Source organism: Sceloporus undulatus, chromosome 6 (assembly GCF_019175285.1).
Source record: "Sceloporus undulatus isolate JIND9_A2432 ecotype Alabama chromosome 6, SceUnd_v1.1, whole genome shotgun sequence".
Lineage (NCBI taxonomy): Eukaryota > Metazoa > Chordata > Lepidosauria > Squamata > Phrynosomatidae > Sceloporus > Sceloporus undulatus.
The window spans coordinates 93262884-93283761 of record NC_056527.1 but is presented as its reverse complement, the minus strand read 5'-3'; the positions used below and the strand labels follow the sequence as shown (position 1 = coordinate 93283761).

Sequence of the window (20878 nt, the reverse complement as noted above, 5' to 3'; positions counted from 1 at the left end):
ACATCCTCTGACATCCCCAGAATTGCCCCCCATTTTCCAGGATAACTTTGCAGACCTAAGAGTCAAACTAGGGTTGGTTCAGCATCCTTAGAAGAAAGTGGGGATTTCTGGGATACTAAATTCTAAGTACAATTCCAATTCCTGAAACTGTACAATGCATACAAATTTCCCAATGCCTGGAAAAATATCAAGCATTTTTATACAGCAGGGGGAAGTAGACAGCTAGGGTGGCATTAGAGAAAGGCTTGCTAAATTCATAAATGCTGTTGCTAGTGTTATATTTGCCAGTACAATCATATACCTGAGATTTCTTCAGACCCACTGTTCGAAGTTTGCTCAAGGAGCTCAGTAAAAGTGGAGTGGGGTCACCCTAACATCCCTACATCCACTCATAGGTCATCCATAGTCTACAAAAAGAATAAAACAAGGACACTTAATGTTGACACAGATACCCTCAATTGCTCAAAATGGCTCACATACATTATCTACTGCTAGAGCATTTGAGGCTTTTTATAATCATAGAATTGCAAGAGACCACAAGGGCCATCCAGTCCAACCGCCCTGCCATGCAGGAACTCACAATCAAAGCATCCCCAACAGATGGCCACCAGCTTGTTTAAAAACCTCCAAAGAAGGAGACTCCACCACACTCCAAGGGAGTGTGTTCCACTGTTGAACAGCTCTCATGGTCAGGAAGTTCCTCCTAATGCTTAAGTAGAATTTCTTTTCCTCTAGCTTCCATCCACTGTTCTGGGATTTTAGGATGCAATTCTATACACATTTTGCTGTGAATGAGTTCCTTTATTCCGTGGGTCTCACATTTGTGTAGAAATTCACAAGACTGCACAATTAATTTGTGGGTGGATGTGGAACAGGATATGAAAAGAGTACAGTATGTGGAGAAAGTGAAGTTTCTCTCTTGCACCTATCAACATTAGAACTCATAGCTATCCAATGAAAATTGATCTGCAATAGTTAAGAGAAAGGACCTCATCACACCACACATAACTGATTTACAGAAACATAGTAATGGTCACTGCTTAAGCAGCTTTAAAGGGAAATTGTCTAGACAAGTTCATACAGAATAACCATTGTTAAACCTATTAGTCAAGGAACACCTATGTTCAGAGGCACTATGGAACAAACTACTAGCTGCTGAGACAGTAATAGCAGGGGGGACAGGTTGCTTTCATGGCTTGCTTCTAGATTTCCTGGAAGATACTGTCAGAAAGAGTATGCTGGACTAGATGGACATGTGCTGGTCAGATCCACCAGGAGTCTTCTCAGTTCTCCTTAGAGTCAGCCCGGAAGGTAGATCTACCAAGATAGAGATCATGGCTTGATGTAGTCACCTAACAGTTTCATAACTGATCCAAGATTTGAACAAAGAGAAATATTAGCAACTTCTGTGCCAGATTTTATACAACTGCTCATCCAACCTTACCTGCCATTTTGTCAGGTAACAATCTGGCCTTCACAGACTGTTCCTTCTGGAGTGGAGAAGGACAGATGCCTCTCTACCCTTTGGGAAGAGAATGCACTGTTTTTGGCTCACCAAGAGTTTGGGAGGGTAGGACAAGTATATGAGGAGGAAGATATGAATGTCTCTCCACACCTTCCTTTCCACAGGCAGTGGTGACAAATTTGATAGCAGGGCAACTTACATACTTGAAGGAGTCATATTTTGCCTTTACAAAGCATGTGGGGTTGACAGGTTGCCAATACGTGTTCTAGAATGCATGTTAAATAATAGAATGGAAGGTGTGTTTGGATGAGTAATTGTATAAAATCTGGCATAGGCGCTGCTACCATTTGTCCTGGTTCAGTCTTCCTAGCTCAGTTTCACTTAAATCACTGTATTTGCCCTCTCTTCTTAGGAATAGATGTGGATAGATGTATGTTCTACTCTGCATCAGAACTGACCACAGTGGATGCAGCCACCAGTTATGAATTAGTTATAAAATTCTCATTGCACATCTAACAACTGTATATGGAAAGCTGGTCAATTGTAGCCTATAGAGTCAGTTAATTAATCATGGTCAGTTTACTTGTAATAACAATTTATGGATAATCATGTAGGGTCACTACATTGTCATCCCATTTTTATCCAATCTTAAACAAGATTGTGGTTTAGAAAATGGAAATGGAGCTGGGATTTACCATGGGTGGAAAACCAGATGGCAAAAAAAAAAAAAAATCTCATGAACAGATATTACCATGAAAAAGGATGGTACTAAACAATCTCCTGATCTCCAGGGGCCCATCATGATCACATGTTTGAAGGCAAGTTGCTACACAGTTGTTTGAGAGACTAAAGGGCAAGAACAAGTCCCAACAGAAGAAGCCAAGTACTAGTTCATTTATTAAATTCATAAGCCATTGTTCTACAGGAGAAGGCACTCAACATCACCAACATTGTTAAAGTCAAGTAGGAATCAATACAATGAAAACATTAAAAAGTGATTTGAATGACAAATTTATGACACCACTGCTGTCAAGTCACAGGGCAAGTTCTTGACTTTCAACACTTAGTTATGCCATCCATACATTTGTTGTTGTTAAACTTCCTTGAACTGACCCGACTCATGGTCTGACCTGAGGATAAAACATCATATTCATCCACACACAAAAAAAGGAAGAAAAAAGAAAAGAAGACCCAGTAGCACCTTTGAGACTAACCTGAAAAAAAAACTAGCATAAGCTTTGATGGATACAGATCTCTTCCAGGTGGTTTCAGCAATTCTTACTATAGGGTTCTGAACAGGATTCCATAAATAGGTCTGGAGAACTTCCACTGCCATAAAATATGATGCCAATATCTGATGGCAGCATTTTTCAATCCTCATAAGAACTTTTTTCTAAAACAGGATCCTGTTTTTCAGGATCCTTAGGCCCCCTAAGACTTGATTCTGGAACATTTTTTAAGAGATGATCTAACCATTAGCTTTCAGAGGGCAAGCCTAAAGTACTCTAGTGGCAATAGGGGTTCTCTATGCTTGGAACATGGGAGAGGTAAAAAGAGGCTAATAGCACCCCCAAGAGGCTTTGGGCCACTAATGGCTGTTTGAGAAACAAAGTTGAAAAAACAACTGAGCCCCAAAACCTCAGGGGACTAAACATGGGGGAGTCCACAGGGAGATAGGGCTGCCACCCCAAATCCTGCAAGTTGCCTTTGATTGAGATAAAATGTTTCTTATTCTAAGGGCAACCATTCAGCATGAGTTCACATCTACTTTTTCTCAGGGATGCCTAGTCAGCCTAAAGTAAATGGTCAGACCAAAGTAGATCTACTCTCACAGCAGTCATACTCCAATATAGTGAAAGACAGACTTAGCCCCACCTGCCCACAAAACACTACCACTGTTAAAAATAAAACCAGCTAAAACATTTCATCATTTTTACTGTCCAAGCAATAGTGCTGAGCCTTTGATCTAACCTCTTCACAACCTCCGAGTCGCATCCTTTCACAGACAAAGATTGCAACGCGTCCCACTACCATATAAATGTAGTCAAGTCAGATAATGGGGTCTTAAACATATATAAAAGAACTGAACTGAATGACAGTTGCAGCTTGACAGGAAATTGGGAAAGCTGCTTAGACGTATCAAAATTAGGAAGAAAATGGTGAAACTATAAAACCAGCAAACTTTATGTAGACAGTTTCTAAATCATCTTAGTTGGAGCCTACTCCAGTTTCCTGGATCCAAGCTATCTGTCCCCATCCTTTTTATTCAGAGACCCAGGTTAGAACCTTAGCTCCATCTGTCCCTAGATCATATCTATACTATACCTGTCACCTCCTAATACTTTCCTCCCCCAAAGCCAACACTGCAATCCACTGCTTTGAGATCCTTATGTTGCATTGACAGCAACCTTAATAAATATGCAATATGCAAAGCATAAAGAAGTAACAAAACACACGAGCTTCCCTTTCCTGCTAGGTGTGTTGCCATCATAGGAGTGTCCCCCCCCAGCATACATACATACGCACCTGCTTTGGACAGAGAGCTGGCTGTCAACAGCACCTTTTGTCACCAAAGGAAAGATAAGGAAGCAAAGGATGACAGTACTGCTTCCTCACAGAGCAAGCATGGTGTAGTGGTGTGAGGAATGGACTAGGACTCTGGATACCATGATTCGCATCCCTACATGGCCATGGAAACCCAGTGAGTGGCCAAGGACAAGTGGCATTCTCTCAGCCTCAAGGGAGAGCAAAAACAAACCTCCTCTGAACAAATCTTGCCAAGGAAACCCCATGATAGTTTCACCTTAGGATATCACCATAGGTCAAAAATGGCCTGAAGGTAAAGAACAACAATAATTGCTTGCTTTTTGAAGGATAAGTACACTACAGCAGTTCCTTGCAACTGGCAGAAGAGAAGGTACCTCAGCACAGACAGTGTTAAATGCCAATAGAGTATTCAACTCTGTATGTTAGGCAAAAGTGTATAGTGACCCCTTCTCAAAGACTTGAGGTTTCAAGCAGTTATACAATACCAAATCAACTACCCCTGAGAAGAAAGGGCAGTAAAAACCACAACAAGACACAAAGAGACACAAAGACAAATGCGTAAAAAGATGAACTTCATTCAGTGGCTGTTCTGCAGCTCTGTGCCAATGGAGGCTATGCTGGTCCACTCCCAGCCATCTAACAGTAGAGAAAATTCATTTCATTCAGGGAGGCCTTTGTCATCTAAGCTGCTGTGGGGTTTGCAGTGGATGGGTGGAGCAAAGTTTTACTTCTTTCTGTTTTTAATTCTGTTTTATTTTACCTGCATTTTTCTGATTTTGTCACTGTTTGTTGGCTTGAGTACCTTTTCATTAGAAAAGAAAGATATACATTTAATTTCAAACAAAAATCCACCAAACAGCGATACCATTATAGGCCAACCGAAATGCACAATATATTTGTTGCAAGCTTTCAAAGCTCCATTAGCTTCTTCATCAGGCAAGATGTTACATACCAAACAGGAGAAAAATTAGAGATGTTAGTAAGATGCCTGCATTTTGTTGTTTCTGACCTTAGTTAAGATGGTATGGGGAGGTATCTTTAGCAGGCTGGCCCTTCCTCCTCTGGCCATGTTGGGCAAAGTCCAAGAAATCTAAAGTCCATTTGCATATCAACAAGGATTCTTTTGCAATCCAATATGTCTCCATTCCTGTGAAGCCACAGGCCTCTTTGTAAGCAGAGGACAATGGATTCCTCAAGAAGTCTCCATGTTTTTTGCATCAGGAACATTTAAATTGTTGTTGTTAGCTGCCTCAATCTCCACCCCTGTTGTAGTGCTCTGCCCAGCTACTGTAAGCTCATACTCATGATCTCTTTAGTCCATCCATCTAGCATGCCATCTTCCTCTCTTGCAACTTTCCTCCAACTTTCCTAGCATTTTATTATTTTTTCCAATGATTCATGTCTTCTCATGATGTGGCCAAAGTACGCCAGTACTTACAAAGTATATATTTAATAGACAGGAATATCCTTAGTATCAGTAAGATTTCTTCAGAAGCAAAGAATTCTTCTGAAGAAATCTGTCTCCTAGCCAGAATGCAGGCCAGCATCTTGGAAGCCATAATCCTGTTTTGCATTGCTTATTTTGTTTTAGTTCTGTTCTAAACAGTGCAGCCTTGTTAGCAGCTGTTCCAAGCAACCTGGGTTCAGGAGGAAGGCCAACTAAACACTCTGGCCTTGGACAGAAAATCTCTGTCTACATACTAGAATAGTTCATGTAAACTCCACTGACCCTCATGTCACAGAGAGGGGAGAAAAAACCTTTCACCTCCCAAAGTTTGAAGGAAACACTATGTTCTAAACAGGCCCATGTTTACAGTCATTGCCTGAGGGACAACTCCTTTCACCACCCGCCAGCATTCAGGCGGAGGGGGCAGGGGAAATACAGCAAAGGGTAAGGAGATCTTCTCACTGTGTTGCCAGGCTTGACGTGGGGGTGGGTCACAACACAGAACTAACTCTAGCACCTCGCCGCATCACATGTGGTCCAAGCTGGGCATTTATTTTTATCCTCTTGTTGTGGAAATATTACAAGGACACCATAATCCAGAGAACACGTCTTTCTAGAAGATCAAGCTATAGCCATCAGCCTACAGAGCTGAAAGGGAGGAAAAATACCAAGAGCAAAGTCTCCCATGCTTGTAAGTACTGCCCTGTGATTCCCCGAGGCAACATAAGGACAACAAAAACCATCCAGACTTTGGCCTCCCATATAAAAGCAGCCTTTACACCCGATCTGATTTCTACCTTGTTGAAGAGGGAAAAACTGATTGGAAGACAACTTAGGAAAAACACAGCTGCCCAGCCATTTCTTTGTTAGCATTCTCTGTCTGGTTTATGGTGACCACAAAAGGCTGAGCATTTAGTGATTAGTCAAGATATGAGAAAGGTGCAAAGAACTGAGACCAGCCCTGTAGGTACAATTCTCATCAGACCAGGCCCAGAAACATCAAAGCAAACAGGCAGAAAAGTCAAGAAGGCTGCAAGGTCCAGGAAAATCATCTTCAAGTGTGTGCAAGGCTTGTAAATACAAAGTCCCTGAACACAGATACATATGCATCTGCTTTGGATTGGTGAGATTTATGGTGACCAAGAAAGGCTGAGCACATAGTGATATATGGTGACCAAGAAAGACCAAGCATATTGTGATTAGTCTGGATATGAGAAAGATGCAAAGAACTGAGATCAGCCCTATGGGTACAGTTCTCATGAGACCAGGATGAGGATAAAAAAGAAGGCAATTTAAAATGCAACACAGCTATTCTGAGCAAAAACATTTCTTGCCTACATAAATCAGGGTAGGTGAGGTCAGAGCAACTAAAGACAACTACACTTGCACCTCATACCAGAGCAAGTTTGAGAAGGAATTGCTGAAAACAGTTGAGGCAAATAATGGAATAAGGAAAGACCTCTGTTTAGCCTGGCAGGAACAGGAAAACAAGTTTAGTATGAAAAGAATTACAGCTGAAGACCCACTTTGCCCCAAATCTAGAGAACAATGCTTTTACTCTGTCCAACAGGAGAGATGCTAAACCTAAAACTACAAGATGAAGGATATTCACAAAAACCCATCAATAGTATCTGTTTTATTTTTATCCACCTCGTATTTCATGAATAAAAAAATCAGTTTCAGTCTCTCTCTCTCTCTCTCTCTCTATCACACACACACACACACATATCCAAAACATACCCTATACACTTGACTATAAGTCGACCTCATGTATAAGTTGAGGGCAGGTTCTGGCACCAAAATTATGGGTTTTGCTATGGACCCATGGATAAGTCAAGGGTAAAACTATGAGACGTATAAACAGTGTAAAGGAAGAAGCAAAGGAAAATGATGGCAAAGAACTTTCAATATTGCAGCAGGCATAACTGTGCTCATCCTAAAGTCTGGATAGATGAGGAGGGAACTGTGGTAATGACCAGGCACCCAGGCACGGGCAGGGCTAATAAAAGGCACACATGTCAAAAAAGATGAAAAGGCAAAGTAAAGAAAATAGTGACTACATTAGCAGTGATTATAGTCTATAACTTTAATGTGATACTCTGGCCTGACTTTAACCCAGAAAAGCTGACAAATATACACAAATGTTTTATTCAAATCCTTCAAAGCCTGATTCTTCTCAGCACTCCTTTGAAGAGAAGTGCCAAAGAGCTGCCACTGCTGCCATTTTCCCACTTTAAAAGGTCTGAAGCAGCACAGCAATGGAGAGAGTAAAAGGGGTCAGTGCTTCTTTTAGGTGCTCTCAGGATGGACTAAGTTCTCGCCTTCCAAGGGGTTCCTTCTTTGCTAAGAGTTAAAGTACAGTATTTACACTAACCCTTGGATAATTCAACCCAGATTTCTGAGGTCAATTTTTTTACTAAAATTTCTATACCAACACATGAGCATACACAGTATTTCACAATCCTACATTACTGACTACAAGGAAGCTTCAGGTCTGCAGTCTTTCTACTGAGGTGTATCTCAAACCAGTATTCTCAGCTGGTGTACAACGCTACGAAGAACATGAACAACAAACTAAGAATCCCTCGTTTGCTTCTCACTTCAAGTATGAACCAATTAGGTGGGTAAAATCAAGCACATTATTTGAAGTAGATCCACCTGTAAAGTGTTAGTTGTATTACTATTCCCATTTCTTAGAGTAGGAGTGAAAAATTTGTGACCCTTCAGAAGTTGTTGGACTGCAACTCCCATCATTCCTAACTACTGGTTATGCTTGATGGAGATGATAGAATATGCATTCAAACACGACAGGTAAGTCCACAGGTTCCTCAACCTTGCCTTAGAGATTTATTGTAAGGAATATCAATTGAAAATGTATTTTTTTAGGTTTACAAATTTTCTTTTCTATCTGATTCCAATCATGGAAAACATTCAGTAGAAACATTTAGGTCTTGATATGAGCTAAAACTCACCACTGAATAAATATGTATCTCTGAGCATGTGCTGAATGCATTTATTTCACAACTGTACAACCATACCCAACCTCAAACCAACTAAAGGGAACAATTTCCAGGGCAAATAGTATTAATTTAAGACAAGCTTTAATCCCTCTACCTTCAATTTTTCAGAGCCAAATCTGGCTTAACATCCAATTATCATCTCTCTGTGGTTCCACAAACTGGAAAGTGGCAGCTTGAGACACAATGAAAGATGAAGTTCCTATCAAACCAGTGACTGGGAGAGGCAGCATTCTGCTCAGCACTCGAACACAACACAAATCTTGGATGCTAAGGAGAAGAAAAGAAAAGCTTGAATTTTACCAATCATCAAGAGCCACCTTGTTCTTGTTTATGAAGAAATTTGGAGAGCTAAACAATCCAAACAAGGATGACATTAGAAGAGTAACATGAAAATTCCCATTTACTACACTTGCACCTGTCCCAATAATATTTAAATTGTATAAACAAATGAATCTATGCCATGGTTGCCAGGAAGGAAGGCACCAATTTTCAGCAACATAATTTTTGATAAGCAAATTTATGTGGGTTTTTTTGTTCTCAGTCCAATCATCCAGAGTGCATGGAAGATTTCCCACTAATCTGCTACTCAGAAACAACTACCATAACAGTATGTCATCTGCATTATCCCCATTAAGCCAATATCCCTTGTCATCTCAAAGTCCCATGCAAGTGCTTCAACTGCCCAGGAAAGAAAAACAAAGCCAAAACATGGCTTTGAAAGAAGCTTCTACATTTCAAATGAAAAGCAAATAGTCTTCCATATCTCTAGGGGAATGTGGTGGCAATACAAAATTGTCTGGTTAAGCATAGCCTAACGGTACAAGATCATATCTGACCTTGGTAACCAAGCATGATCAGCCCTGGTTAGTACTTGGATAGGAGACCACCAACACAGACCAAATGCTATAGGGTATATTTCAGAGTAAGGAATTTGCAAAACCATCTCTGAGTATTCCTTGCCTAACAAAACCCTATGAAAAATTCATGGGGTTGCTTTAAGTCGATATATACAAGTATATAAGATGGGGAAGAAAGTCAAGGGGGCAGCATTCTTGCAACCATGGAAGCTAAAAGAAGGTAAGACTGGCAGAAAGGTAAGACTGGCAGATATCGTAAGCAAAGAAGTACAAATTGAAAGTGGGTGGAAGACTATTTCAGAAAATGCTTCAGAGATCCAAGCATTTAACAGAAACAGGGATAAAAAAAACCAGTGTAAAAGCAGCCATAGTAAGGCCCAGATAAAGGGAATGGTAACTAGGAGCGAGCATCTGTGCCCCCCCCCCCCAAATGTTTTTAGTCTGTAACTCCCATCAGCCTTAGCCAACAAAGCCAAAGATGAGGGATTGGTGGGCCCACAGAGAAAAAAATCTGAATGACCATAATCACCTACCTTGAATTATATCCTCCCCAACGGGTCTACTGACAACTGCCAGAATCATATAATGGTACAAAAGCAGCTTCTAAAGCAGTAGACATCAACATAGGGGTCTACATCAGGAAGTTTCAGCATGCCTGAAGTGACACTATGTAGTTCCAGCCAAGCATTTGGGATGATTTTCCCTTCCTTTTAAGGAGGTTTGGGGGCTTTGCAGGGCTAGGGGAAGGAAAATGCTGTACTTATAAGCAGTTTGGCCTGTACAGGGGCAAAACACTGCCTGGAAATTGCCTCCCCCTTTTTCTAAAATCTGGGGAGAAATGTTAAGCCAATTTTTTGTCGCCCAAAGGATCATTCACTACTTTGAAGCAGAAACAGAACAGTCCCATAACGAGCGCCTCCCCCATCCGCAAAACACACACACACACACTGCTCAGGCTGCTTCATGATGCAAATGCTGAACAGAGAAGTACTGGGGTTCGAAAATGTCAGGAAGCCATGAATTTTGTACTGATTTTTTTTAACTGTGTTGCTTGAATTTATTATGTTCTGAAGTAGTTTGGCATATATATTTTTAACCAGCATACAAATCAAATCAACTACATAATCAGCTGGGGTATGATTGGTGGTTATCACATACTGTACTGAAATAAAGAATCAGAAGCTCTATCTTACCAGTTTACATGTTTTAGGCTGCCAACCAAAGATACCCTCTCAGCACAGATACTGTCTCACCACATTGATCAGACAGGGGGAGGCTGTTCAGCTGCTGCAAGAGGACGTGTAGGCCCACAGCAAGTGCGTTATGGCATTTGCTGCATGAGAAAAGATGGTTTGGAGGGTTGCAGCAACACTTACCTCCCACACAAGCTGGTATTTGGATTAGCCCAAATTCTTCCTTGTCAGTGGATCCAGTTTAAGCCGGCTAGGGTTCTCATAGCAGGCTGATTTTATCCACTGGGCAAAGAACAGATGCACAAAATGAAATCCAGCAATGCATTTGGGAGCTCAATCAGATTTTAGGAAGCAAAAAATAACAGCAAGGCCCTAAAGACCACTAAAAGTGGTTTCGTGCCACCCTGCCTGTCCACATCAAGCACTTTTTTTATTTCTTCTGTAAAGTATTTGTTTCATACCTCTCACAGATACAGCAATAGTTTAATGCTCTCTAAGTCATATAGCAAAAACCATTATCACCATTATCATCATAGCAAGACCTCATAGCAATACTGCAGCTTCCTCCTTAAAAATGGCACAAACTACTTCTACTGCAGCTTGGAGGCTCCAGTACTGTCTAATGGTTTACATTTTTTATGAGCTTCTGCTTTAAACCTACCTTGTAAGGTAGGCAACTATTCCCAGTTTATGTATAGAAAATTTAAGGAGCGGGGCAAGAGAAAGTCCAAAGCTGTACGATATATTTATGACCAAAGTAATACTTGAAGTCAATTTCCTCTAGATTCAAATATGTCTCTAATGTGAGGGCCACAGTAACTCACCCCATCTGCTATTATAACTACAATCTATTACAGATGTACCCTGTACATCCCCAGAGGAGCTCAGTCTACAATTTTAGCTTTAAAGCAGTCAGTAAAATAGGTTATTCTGAGAGAAATGGCTTGCACAAGTGACCTACAAGTTTCAAATGAACTTGCTTTTCTATAACCAACTATATTAGGCACTGCACCAAATAGTTCGTGCTCCTCCTCCCATTCTTCTTCGCCCTTTTCAGCATTCGCAATAGCCCACCTTACTCCACAAACCCTTTTACTATTATACAGCATTATTAAAGGCCAAACTGCCTTTCACAAAGTCTTTTCTGAAGCATTTTTGCCTCAGTTTAGCTGCTCTTGTATGGCATAATCCCTCTTCTCTACAATTATGATTTCTTTCTGTTCCTGACCATCTCTGTACTGTTCATTCACAGTGAAACATAAGCCTGTTGAGTTTTGTTTTTATTCCATGCATCTCCCAGAACACCACTAGCACTAAAATTAATAGTATCATCTTACCAGGAGAGTATACAAATGCTGTGAAAATACTAGCACTCAGCAGGTTAATATGAATAAATGTATTCCCAATACTTAATTTCCTCCCCTCATTTGTGTTAGGGGACTAGAGAAGTTCAGTAATGCACTCTTTTAAATTTGAATTGTCTGTCTCAGATCCAGAGTATTCTGTGACCGGTGTCTGATTTTTTTAATTCTCTGCACAACTGAAAAAAGCAGAATGACTCACTGCAAGCAAAATAACTGTCCCTATTCCTACACCATCCTGCAGTTTTATGTGCTCCCAGTACCAGAACATCACCACTACTGAGAGTACAAAAGCTAGTCTTCACATAATGGTTAGCCAAATGATCTGAGAATGAGTAAGACCTCAGTTTAAACCTCACCACATTCATGAACTCTTAGGTAAAGTGCTAGCTGCCTCAGTCTACATTACATGTGTGTGATAATTATACTGGCTTATTGTCTTGCATTGCTGCAGATGTTATGTACAAAAGGTTCTCTCAGCATAAGCATGGAATAAAATATTCCAGAATTATACCGAAGCTGTGGCATGATCATGTCATCCCCTGCTCTACATGGCACAAAGGGGCACTCAAGTAAAATCAGAGAATCATAAAGTTGGGAGAGATCACAAGACCCATCCAGTCCAACCCCCCCCCCCCCCCCAATGCTGGAACACACAATCAAAACTGTAGTTTGAATCCACTGCTCTATATCCTAGTCTCTGGAGCAGAAGGAAACAAGCTTGCTCCATCTTCAGTAAGACATCCTTCAAAATATTTTCTTTTCTTCTCCAGGTTAAACATACCCAGCTCACTATGCTGTCCCTCACAGGCTATGGTTTCAGACCTTTTACCATTTTGGTTGCCCTATTCTGGACACGCTCCAGCTTGTGAATATCTCTTTGATTGTGGTTCCTAGAACTGGACATGGTAATCCCAGGTGAGGTCTCATCAAAGCAGAATAGAGCAGTACAATTATGTCCCTTGATCACTACACTCCTATTGATGCAGCCTAGAATAGTATTGGCTTTTTTAGCTACTGCATCACACTAACTCATGTTCAGCTTGTGATCTACTAAGACTCCTAGATTGCTTTCACATGTACAGTGCGCCCACATCATACGTATGCACACCTTACACAGCTTTCAGCATATGCTGAAAGCCGCACCAGAAAAAGCCCTTGCACACCCTAGAAGAAGTAATGGGTCGTGTGCCCATGGCACACACCACACTGTGGGCATGAGCCCCATTATTTCTAATGGGGCTCCAGCATACACTGGATTTCGCTTACACAGTGGGGTCTGGAACAGATTCCCCGCGTAAGGTAAGGGCCCACTGAAGTGTTGTCAAGCCAAGTGTCACCTATCATTTTTTCTGCCTACATGTACTACTTTCCTATTCTCCTTGTGTCAGTGTACACACACACACCCCTCCTATTTAAGTAATTCATTCTCATTGGGTACAGTCACCTACTTACACTACACAGAAAACATAAGTAAGGCAAGTTTCACTTTTAGATTTTCAAAGGCAAAATCTCTGAAACTGTTAGCCTATTTTTGACAATAGAAGGAATGAGAGACCATGACAAGAGAGAAAGACAGCCACAACAGCTGCCTGAACAACCCCCAGTCTGCCCACCAGTTTTAGTAACCCTGTCAACTTGCAACATAAGATGCCAGGGATTAAAAGCAGTCTGTAAGTAATTCTCTACAACCATTCCATGCAGTGGTTTGGACAGGGCTTTATGCATGCACATAAACATTTGTCTCTAAGCAAACACAAATATAAACAGGCTAAACCAGAACAGACCTACATTAAGAAAACCTTAAAGAGACAGCAGGTGGTGAGAAAACAAAGTGGAGGTAGAAAACGTATCATTTAGTGTACAGTAAAACTAGATATTAAAGTGGCTAAAAAGATCTACCCTACCCAGGGGTGCTTTTGAATGCAGAGTAAACATTCCCATGGTAATATTCCAGAGCTGAATAAATCACCATCTCATTTGATATGTGCAATAAGACTGTTACCTCATTCTGAAAAGTAAGCAGGTGGTGTTATTAAATGAAAGGCCTCTTGCAAACAGTAGCAAAAACCCTAGAAGCCCTGGTGCATCAAGATACAATAAATAAATGGCTTGAATAAATAAAATTAAAAAGTTTAAGTGATCTCAAGTTCAGATCAACATGCCTCCTATCACAAACGAAAGGTTCCCAATATCTATTCCTGTTACCCAAGTCAACCAGATGTTAAGCAATTGATAATAAGCATTTTATTGCTGAAAGTAACAGAGAGAGTCTCAAGCAATTCCCTTTTCCCCATCACTTCAGCCCATGTAGTGCATTATGGGAAACAACATACCTCTTTTGTTAGATCACCATTCACTGGAGGAGCCACTGCACCTAGATCTTCCAGTTCTTCGGCAAATCCCTGTTCTGCTCCACTTTCTCTCACTACATTGTCTGGAACAGTTCCATCTTGCAAGCTGTTGCCATTCTCAAGAGCAATGCCTGTACTGGGTTGAGCACTGGAGACAGAACCTTCAGGATCTCGATGTACCAACCATGCACTGACTTCAGTGGAAGGCACCTGAAACCTGTCCAGTGCCCTCACCTGGTTAAGAAGCCGTCGAGCTGTGAAATAGTAGTCCAGGTCTACACTTTTGGGATGGATGGCATAGTCGTCTAAAGTGTTCCGCAGGTTATGGAACTGTGTTTGAGTGTAGGCTGAGCTCTGGCCCAAAAAGATTTCCCGTAGAGGGGGAAGATGTGAGTTCAGATACGTATCTACATCCACCCTCACACCGATCAAGCTGAGAATAATGGTGAATTGGATGAGTCCTTCTGTAAAATACTTCTTCAGAGAAAGCATTTCTGCAAAAGAAAAGTAAATGCATGTAGCATAAGGGCAATAAAACCCTCACCAATCAACAAGCTAGCTCTTTACTCAATTATTTAAAGGATCAAAGCATTCAATTGAACTGCTCAAACTTCTTTTTAGAAAAAAAATTAAAAGTAATCAGATTACCACCAAAAGAATCAAGTCCCAAAAGTGAGAAAATTTCCTCCCAGCAAGAGCACTCCTGTTTCTGGTGCGCTCTCCCTGTTCAAGACTGTTTTGTAAGTGAGCTGAGGTAGTTACGTATAAACCATGTGACTTACTGTCTCAAAGAGTCCACATACAGCAACTTCCTCGAGTCTTTTAGCTTCCCACACCAGCTACAAGATGGGACAAGTCCTCCGGAACAGCTGCAAGTTCGCACTTTCCCCCCTCCTTCCTCCTTCTCCAACTCTCAGAAGCTTCCTGAAGGAACAATTAAAAGTCCAAGATTCCAGAGCAGGGAAAGGTTCAATGACTCTTCCTCTGTGTTGCTTTCTGTAGGTTTCGTCATAAACTGAAACACAGCCAAAAAAAATGAAGGTGATAAGGTGACACCACCCTTTGTACAGAGTTCAGCACTTAGATGTTTCATTATCTGTGGGACACAAAGAAACCTGTACAGCTAGGGTCTATGTAGTCCACCCAGAACGAAAAAATATATATCCTGCCACAAAAACAGAAAGTTAAATTTATGTCTGTACTGCTCTGCTTCTCTCCTCCTCCTCCATTCTACAGTTCAAGGCAACATCAACTTTCTACTGTGCCCTTCTCTCTACTTTCCTTTCACTTCTCAGCAAGAAAAAGAAAAGAGTCAAATGACATAAACACTGTAAAGTACCCTGGCAGCTTCTTCCCTTTCCAATCATCCATTACAGTCTACCTGCTGACGGCTTATAATTGTGACTTTAAAGCGTGCTGATTATGCTTTTATTCCGCGTTGCTTTCTGGACAATTTAAAATGAGTGCAAGTAAGTATTCCATTTTAGAGGAGTGGAAAGCTAATCTTTAACACACAAGATACCTCAGTCACTATTTACCCCTATATATACATGTGACTTTCTGGCACTTAATGATAAACTCACATTTGTCTCATCACCATCACGGTTGGTGGCAACATGAGAGAGGGCCTTTTTTGTGGCTGTCCCTAAACTGTGGAACTCCCTGCCCAGGGAAGCCAGAATGGCCCCCTCCATGTTAGCCTTCCTCCGACAGGGTAAGACTTACCTGTTTAGACAGGCTTTTAAAACAAAGTTTTTAAAGCATGGGATGGGATGGGATGGAGTTGTATTGTTTTAAAGCATTTTTAACATTTTTATATTTAATTGTATTTTATTCTTTTAACATGTAACTCGTTTTAATATTGTAATAACTTAATTCTGTTTAATGTACTTTACTATTTTTGTACGCTTTTAATTGTACTGTTTTTAATATTGTGAGCCACCCTGAGTCCCAGTTTTGTTTGCTACAAAAGTTGTCACTAGCAGCAGTAAGTGGGAAACCAGAAGTTTCAAAATCCACACCTTGATCTTTTAAAAGCAATAATATATTTATTCTAATTCAATCTCGCTGGCTTGCCCTACTATCGCATTTCACCACCCACTTTCCCTTTCCGTCAGACATGTGATTTGTAAGTTGTTACTGCTTTTAAAGGAGAGCCAGAATCCTCAAAGAATGTGCATGTGCTTTGACATGGCCCCTCTATAATCCTAACTTCTCAGTCACTGTGGCTTTCTGGACTCACATTTCAGTGTCATTTTAACCCTCATCAAAATGCAGCCTTACTGGCATTGGAGAAAACCTGGGAAATTCCCCTGTAGGCCAGGCACTACTGCAAAAGCTTTTCACAGACTAGCACGTGCATAGCCTGTGCTTTTCTGTGTGTATGTGCCTTCAAATTGTCTGTTGACCTTTGGCAACCCATGAATTTCATAGGCCTTTCTTAGGTAAAGAATCCTCAGAGGTGGTTTTGCCAGTTTTTCCCCCCTGTGAAATATAGCCTACCATACCTAGCATTTGTTGGGGTCTCTCATTCAAGTACTAATCAGGGCTAACCTTGCTTAGTTTCCAAGTTCAGATGGATCTGCTGTTTTTAGGATATTTAAAGGTAAAGGTTTCTCCTTGACATGAATGTCTAGTTGTAACTGACTGTAGAGGGCGATGCTCATATCCGTTACTAAGCCAAAGAACTAGTGTTGTCCAAAGACAACTTACATGGTCATGTGGCCAGCATGACTGCACCAAAGGCTGTTACCTTCCACTGAAGTGGTACCTATTTATCTTTGCATGCTTTTGAACTGCCAGATTGGCAGAAGCTGAGAATAGTGATGGGAGCTCACTCTGTCACGCAGTGCTTGGGCCTCAAACTGCCAACTTTCTGACCCTAAAATTGACCAAACTGGCGTCTTAACCACTAAGCCACCGTGTCCCATTTACACAACAAAAAATGTTTGACTATGCTCCTTCCCCCTTCTAGAATCTTGATTTCGCTACTGCTGTCAACCGGTTCATGTTTCCAAAACTCTCACATCAATTAATCGACTTAACTCCCTTTAAAAATCTGAAAGCTCAATCCTAACCATACCTCTTGGAAGTAAGTCCCACTAAACTCAATGGATTAACACACATTGTTGCTCTGAGGAATTTTTCCATAATCACGCTCAAAACTATTAAAACGAGGCGTACAAAAGTCGATATTATGTAACATTCATCTGTGGAATGGGAATTTCAACCCATGGTCAGGTGGGGCTGCTCATCTGGATTAAATACACCATTAAATACAGAGCATAGTCTTAGGGATGTACTGTCCAGACATGCTCTAATTAACATCTTTCTCTCACTTTTTTATCCATGTCTCCAAATAAATCTAGTCTCCAGAACAGTTTCTAAAAATGGTATCTCTGCAACTTTCCCACTGCCCAAAGTCTCACATTTTGTTCTCTCTTGTCTGTTACTGATCTGTAATATGACTCCACCTGCCTTGCACTCCTCTCTGACACTACATGGATACTGGACTATACCTGTATTAAGTCTTTCTGGATCGCCATTGGAATATTATCAGTCAAAGGAAACTGGCAGTTTTCCCAAAGGTCTTTAGGAACCATCCCCAAATGACCAAGGAGTGGAGTATTAACTTTGCACATGGCCACTGAGACAAGTGGAGTGAAAGTATGTTTATGAACCACCATGAACCCCACAAATGCTAACCAATTCAGAGAAGACTATTGAATGCTTCAGGATGAGCACACACACCTTCTTAAAAACAGACTGCCCTTCTGATTTGTCTTTCGCAGAAGTCTATCCAAATGGGTGGGATGTGGAATAATCATAGGAGGGAACATCAGGAGCCACCAAATAACTATCTTGAGGTGTTCGTGGTGCCATTCACAATTCACTCTGCCACCTTATGGATACACTGCATTCACACAGTAGTGCCCTTTCTGGATGTTTACATACATTACTACAGTAGTTCTTATAACAACCCTGTAAGGTAAGAGAGGATTTCCTCAACATTACACTGTTCTTCTAATACTCCCCAACTCAGTGCAATTCAATGGTTCTTTGCAGTCACTGAAACAGAATGAATTTCTAAATTACACGTCTCCTAGAATCCATTACCTTGTTCTTCACTACTTTCTCTAGGGGTCCTTACAATTCCCCACTCAGCCAAAAAACCCATTGGGTGACCTTGGCCAAGTCACACACTCTCAGCCTCAGGAAATGGCAAACCTCCTCTGAAAAAATCTTGCCAAGAAAACCCCATGATAGGGTCGCCATCAGTTGGGAACTACTTGAAGGCACACAACACACACACACACACACACACGCCTTCCTTCAGCCCCTCTAATTTAAATTCCTTTTACTACTCATATCACCAACTCTCACTTATCTTCTGCATTCACTACTCCTCTCCCACACTCGCCTGCAGTCAGAATCGAAACTCTTTCACTCTCTTGCAACCACCATCCCAGTGAACTCTGGCTTCGGCTTGCCTTCACTTTCCCCCAACAGGGTCGCCATAAATTGGAAAAAACAACAGCAAGGGTAATCAGTAAAGGGGATTCTTTCTCTCCTTCCTTCTCCATCGTAACTTTAACATTTAGTCTCCTACATGGCATATGTATGTCTGACCCTGGCTTCCACTCCACCAAATGCATCTGAGGAAGTAGATTGAGGTCTAGGAAAGCACATGCTGCCAATTTCTTTCTTTCAGTTAGTCTCAAAGGTGCTACAGGATCTGAACTGTAGGCTCCTTTACATCCTGAGCCTCCACCACTCCCCACCCTTTGGCTTTTGTTCTAGACCTACCAGGTGTTTTGAATTCCCAGATTCCCTTCGCTCAGACCTTCCCACGCCTGATCCTACCTGGCTCCACCACCGCCCTTCCCACAGCCTCAAGCATCACACACCCCTAAACCTGCCCTACGGTTTCCTCCTCCACCCCTCACTCCTGGCGCCAAGAAACCCATGGGCCTTCGCCCCCTACATTCCCACAGCCCCCCTGAACTACACCCCCAACTCCTTTCCCCCCAACAGCCCCTCTTTCCCGCCCCCCAACACTCTCTTCCCCCCACTTCTCTTGATCCTGTCCTCACTACACTCCAGTCCCCCACTGCACCTACACCCTCCTCCCTTACCTGGCCTACTTCGTTTTTACCTCCTCTTCCATCTTTGTTACTCTTTGTACCCAGGTCACACTCCCTCAGCCTCAGGGGAAGGCAATGGAAATACCCCTCTGATGAAACTTGCCAAGAAAGCCCCATGATAGGGTCGCCATAAGCCGGAGGCGACTTGAAGGCACACAACGAACACCCCCACTCTCATAGAATCATAGAGTTGGAAGAGACCCCAAGGGCCCCCCCAGTCCAACCCCATTCTGCCATACAGGAAATCCAAATCAATGACATGGCATCCCCAATGACAGATGGCCATTCAGCCTCTGTTTAAAGACCTCCAAGGAAGGAGACTCCACTACACTCCAAGGGAGTTTGTTCCACTGTCGGACAGCTCTTACTGTCAGGAGTAAGGTCTGTTCAACAGTGGAACACACTCCTTCCTCGGAGAGAGATGAAGTCTCCTTCTTTGGAGGTTTTTAAACAGAGGCTGGATGGCCATCTGTCAAGGGTGCTTTGATTGTGAGTTCCTGCATGGCAGAATGGGGTTGGACTGGGGGGCCCTTGTGGTCTCTTCCAACTCTACCATTCTATGAGCCAACGATAGTGTTTGTGTATGCGTTGTGTGTCTTCAAGGCTTAGGGTCAGCATAAGTCGGGAACGACTTGAAGGCACACACACCACACACACATCCAAGTCACACTGTCTCAGCCTCAAAGGGTGGCAATGGAAATCCTCCACTGACGAAGCTTGCCAAGAAAACCTCAAAATAGGGTCGCCGTAAGTCGGAGATGACTTGAAGACACACAACACACAAAAGTCACACTCTCTCAGCCTCAGACAATGGCAACGGAAATCACACTCCCCACCAACGCCTCCAATGGTCCTCAACCTTTGGTCCTCTATAGGGATTTTTAGACTTCAACTCCCAGAATTCCTGAACAATGAACATAATGACTGGGGCTTCTGGGAATTGAAGTCCAAAACGTCTGGAGGCCTTAAGGTTGAGAACCACTGAATAAGCAATCCCTTTGTTCAGTTCCGTCCCCTCCGCCCCAGACAACCAGCCCTTTTGTCCCTTCGCGGACTCCATACTTCTTCTGCTCCGCTTCTCTCTTCAGTCCATCAACACCCGCTGCCGCTACCTTCGGGAGGCCTTTGCCTCGGTGCCTCTCCTCAGCCCCAAAACAGCAGGAAACCCGTCTGCCAGGACTCCTCTCTCCCCACCTCCCGCCGTGCCCCTCGTCCAATCCCCTTCGAAGATTGAGATGAGTGGCAGCTCCTTCGCGAAATCACAGGGCGGGGAGCGCCTCCCGCCCACGGGCCTGACAACAATACTAGCCAATCGGAACGCAAAGGAGGGGCGGGACCGAAAAGGGGAAAGGCCAATCGCTGCGGTCGTGAGTCGGCAAGCACCACGCGCTGACTGACGAGGCGCGTTGGCCAATCCGTTAAACGGTCGTCCCTGGGCGGGACCCTGTGGTTTGAGTGGCAGGAGGAACAACCAACCGCCGATCGTTGGT

At 42.4% G+C, this 20878-nt stretch overlaps 1 protein-coding gene across 3 annotated transcripts in view; it reads right to left on the bottom strand.

Annotated features, from left to right (window-relative positions):
* The window catches only part of NFE2L1 (nuclear factor, erythroid 2 like 1), a 32930-nt gene extending 12324 nt beyond the window's left edge, over positions 1–20606 (bottom strand). The window contains exons 1-4 of one of the 3 annotated variants that reach the window (XM_042472936.1): positions 20451–20580; positions 17995–18225; positions 15027–15259; positions 14227–14738 (exon numbers count right to left, since the gene is read on the bottom strand). In XM_042472936.1, coding sequence (XP_042328870.1) covers positions 14227–14736 — 510 coding nt within the window. In that variant the 5' untranslated portion in view covers positions 14737–14738; positions 15027–15259; positions 17995–18225; positions 20451–20580. Of the gene's footprint in view, positions 1–14226; positions 14739–14892; positions 14984–15026; positions 15260–17994; positions 18226–20450 lie in introns of those variants that run through there. The other 2 variants (XM_042472935.1, XM_042472937.1) reach the window with 2 other exon arrangements.
* Between the last annotated feature and the right edge of the window lie 272 nt (positions 20607–20878).